General features: G+C 42.9%; 1 protein-coding gene across 1 annotated transcript; it reads right to left on the minus strand.

The window, feature by feature from the left end:
• Positions 1-542: 542 nt before the first annotated feature.
• On the minus strand, positions 543-1,256 carry LOC143588558 (uncharacterized). Its single transcript, XM_077069529.1, has one exon. It carries the CDS (start codon positions 1,254-1,256, stop codon positions 543-545), a length of 714 nt encoding a protein of 237 aa, XP_076925644.1.
• Between the last annotated feature and the right edge of the window lie 3,290 nt (positions 1,257-4,546).

Consider the following 4,546-nt stretch of genomic DNA (forward strand, 5'->3'; position numbering starts at 1 on the left):
TATGTCAATACATATCTCCAAGACTTTGTCTCAAAATACCATCTTTATATGTGTGACCATATGATATACTAATACATATAAAGTAATAAGTGGTCCTATGTACGAAAATACTTAACTCATTGAACCATCTAATTATTATAACTTAAATATTACACACATATCATTAATATATTCACAATTTTGTAAACAAAATTTGTTCTTCATAACTTGTTTCTCCATCTCACGACCAAACCAAAGGGGGTCCCTTTCCTTTTGTTTTTGTTGATGAGCATGCCTGCTCCACCAATCACCATTCATCACTAAATCCTTCTTACTTTTCCCCCATTCAGCCGACAACTCCTAACAACCCTACCTTTTCCACTTTTCCAACACAAACAATCCATCATGCTCTACGATAATTGGATACTAAGTTTTTTTTTTGAAAGGCCAACAAAAAACGAATATATTAAAACCACCACGCTTACAACAAAGAAGGCTTAGCCATAAGCTAAAACCCACACCACCGAACCGCCAACAAGAAAAACACAAACAACACTATCTAGTTACACACTAAATCCACACCACCCCTTCCATGACAAAGACACACTACCCGATCTACTTTTGACCCAAAGAAAACTAAGAGCCTTAATATCCCCCACCATCCTTTCCACAGTTACCGCATGGCCGTTAAACACCATCTCGTTGCGCGCCTTCCATAAGCACCACAACGAAGCAAGACAAACCGCGTGAAAAAATTTCGCCTTTCTTTTAGGAAACTTAGTATACTTGTATAAGTCAAGAACATCTCGAATGTTGAATGCAAAGATTTGAGGTACTTTACACCATAATGTAATGGCCTGCCATACCGCCTGAGCCAAACTGCAAGAAATAAAAACATGCTCGATTGTCTCGTCCGATTCACCGCAAGCCGGACAGTTTACATGGCCAACCATAATACCCCGTTTAGCAAGCAACGTGCGAACCGGGATCCTATCAAGCTCCGCGCGCCAAGCAAGAATACCCACTTTGCCCGGGACCCAATTATTCCATACAAATGTATAAGTTGGGTTTACATAACAAACTTCTCTAATTTTCTCTTTCAATGTAGAAGTCGAATAATCTCCTGTATTATCCAAAACCCAACTTACCGAATCAGACTCGGCCACCAGAACCACATCTTGACATAGCAAAAGCAATTTTCTTAGCTCCTCAATTTCCGGCCCCAGTCGCGGCGCGCTCACCCAACTCCAAGTGCTACAAATAACACCATCCACCATCACCAAACGACTTGCTACATTACACCCTTTCTGTCTCTCTAATCCATACAAAAGGGGAATTTAACCTTAAGTATATCATCTCCAATCCAGTAATCGAGCCAAAATAACGTGCTATTTCCACTTTTTAGCACTATTTTTATCAATGCATCCAAACTAATCCCCAACAACGCCAACTCATCCACTGACCTCCTAATCTGTTTCCATGATCCTGGAACCGAAAGTTTCGCCGGAATACTTTGCTAGTCCCTCGATGAATGATGTATTAACCAAACCACCCTTCTCCACAGTCTATCTCGCTCTCCTTTAAATCGCCACCACCATTTTGCCAACATAGCGAAATTTGAAACCGGAGTGAACCAAGACCGAGTCCACCATATTCTTTTGGAGCGATAACCCGATTCCAAGCAACCCAATTAATCTTCGATTTGTCTTTCGACCCACCCCAAAAAAAATTCTTCTAAGACGCTCCAACTTTTCTAACACTCCATCTGGGACTCGAAACAGAGAGAAATAGTAAGTCGGTAAGGCGTTCAACACCGACTTAATAACCGTGACCCGTCCCCCAAAAGACAACACCTTCGCTTTCCAAATTGACAACCTTTTTTGGAACATTTCCACTACCGGATCCCACGCCGAGATAAGTTTCATATTACCACCAATTTGTAGGACTAGATGTTTGAACGGGAAATTCCCCACCCGACATCGGAGCAATCTCGAGATCTGATGTATATCTGCCTAAGACACACACGTCCCAAAAACACGACACTTTGACATATTGACTTTTAACCCCGACACCATATGAAAACATCTAAGTATACGACAAATATTTTGAGCGTTTAAATCTCCCCATTCCCCCACAAAAACCACATCATCGGCATAGATGAGATGAGACACGATCGGCCCATTAAGACCACATCTCAGTCCCCGGAAGAGACCCGTATCCTCTGCCCGCTTCATCATCTCCGTTAACGCCTCCATGGCAATGATGAATAAGAATGGTGATAAAGGATCACCTTGGCCGAGACCCCGATGGAAAGTAAATTCCCGGGTCGGGGACCCATTCACCAATACTGACGCCCGACCAGCCTTAAGGATCGTCGAAATCCAATTCCTCCATCTAACCGGAAAGTTCATATGAGACAAAATGGAGTCGAGGAAACCCCAGTTTAACGAATCATATGCCTTTGCTATGTCAACCTTAAAAATCATACCTCTTTTTTTCGCCTTACGTAACCAAGCCACTAACTCGTTTAGAATCAATGGGCCATCAAGAATACTTCTTTTTGACAAAAACGCCGACTGTTGTTCCGAAATTAGCTTACCAATGACTGTCTTTAATCTATTCACCAGCACCTTAGATATTATTTTGTTTAAACATCCAATAAGGCTAATAGGTCTAAACTGGGCTAAACACGCTGGATCTTTCACCTTTGGGATTAAGGCTATGAAAGAGGACATACACCCATTGCTAAATGAACGGTTATGGTAAAACTCGATTAAAACTTTCCAGAAATCATCTTCAAAACAGCCCCAGCACCGTTTCAAAAATTTAAAATTAAAACCATCCGGCCCCGGGGACTTATCACCATCGCATTCCCACACCGCCTCTTTTAATTACACACGTGTAAAAGGCCTCACTAAGAGATCCGCCTCCTCCGTACTTAAACGGAACATTCCAGTGCCAACAAAATTTGGCCTTACCACTAGCGGTTCTTTGAACCTATCCGCGAAAAAACCGAACACCATATCTTTCAAAATACTGGGGTTATCCACCCATTCACCATTACTTGAATTTAGGCCATGTAGCCTATTATTAGAAGTATTTGCATTTAGTAAACCGTGGAAATAACTCGAGTTTTCGTCGCTTGCCACCGCCCACCTCACCATTGCCTTTTGTTGCAAATCCTTTAAGTTTTGACTCTCAACCTCTTGAACGAAACACTTACATTGGGCTCTTTCATCTAATTCAGCTTGTGATAAGTTCCGGGTTTCTGCCTCCAAATCTAAATCTCGAATTCTCGACCTTTTCGCCAATAACTCCCCGTCTCTAGATTTTCTAAACTTCGCCAACCAATCTTTAATCTTATATTTCAACCATCTAAGTTTTATAGTTATCGCTAAATCTGCCGGACCCGAGAACGAAAACTTTGCGCACTCCGATTTGACAAACTCCACAAAACTCGGGAGTTGAAGCCAGGAGTTAAAAAATTTGAATGGTAAATGACCAAAGTTAACGTCAACGACTGAGAGCAGCACCGACCGGTTGTCAGAACAGTCTTTATCTAGAACCGTACATGAAGCCGTCGGCCACCCAATCATAAACCTTCGACATACCAAAAATCTGTCTAATTTACTGAACTTATCACCGCGATCCGAAACGTATGTGAACTGCCCTCCCCCCATTTGGTACTCGACTAGGTCTGCTGCCTCAATAAACTGATTAAAAGCCACCGCATTGGACGCGACAAACTCGGAATTTCGTCTTTCCAACGGATCTCTAACCTCGTTAAAGTCCCCCGCGAAAACCCATAACCCCGGAAGAACGCCCCTGATGCACAAGAGTGTATGCCATAACGCCCTACGTTCCGACGCATCATTCGGAGAATAAATGTTCATTCGGAGAATAAATGTTAACTACATTCAAAGTCTCTCCCGAGGCCTTAATTTCCCCACTAATCACTAGGAACCTTCTATTTTTTATTACCCCTGTTTTATTGAAGAAAGATAGGTCCCAAATACACAACAATCCACCTGAATTTCCTACCGCGTTAACCGAATAAAACTCAAAACAAGTTCTCCCCAAAAACTGACTTACTCGATGTCTCGAAACCGAGCAGAATTTTTTTTCCTGAATAGCAAGGAAATGGACACCGAGACTCGTCTTTAGGCCCCGCACCCACTTCTCCTTCCTCACTTCTCCACCCCCCCCCCCTCTGCAATTTATTGTAATAATATTCATTGAGGAACATGCACATCACCCTCTGCTAAGACGTCCTCCCGCAACAACTCCTGATTGTTAAGCAAATATACCCCAACCATTAACCCTACCTCGGTAGTTTTAACCACCTCGACGTCAACTGGATCACCACATTTGGCTCCGGCCGGCGCAACCACCGCCTCTACCGTCTCTGGAACTTCATCCCCTATCTGCGATTGTCCCATATTCACTCCCGTAGTTTCCGCGCTCACCGATGAGAAAGAACAGGAGCCATTTCCAACACTCCCACCCAATGTCCAGTTAAGGTCTGGAAACGGGTAGTTAAACCCCTCTGGATATTTGTCAATACTTT

The sequence above is a fragment of the Bidens hawaiensis genome, unplaced genomic scaffold (assembly GCF_021521415.1).
Source record: "Bidens hawaiensis isolate Kalapana, Puna unplaced genomic scaffold, B.hawaiensis_p1.1 tig00036444_1, whole genome shotgun sequence".
NCBI classification, from domain to species: Eukaryota; Viridiplantae; Streptophyta; class Magnoliopsida; order Asterales; family Asteraceae; genus Bidens; species Bidens hawaiensis.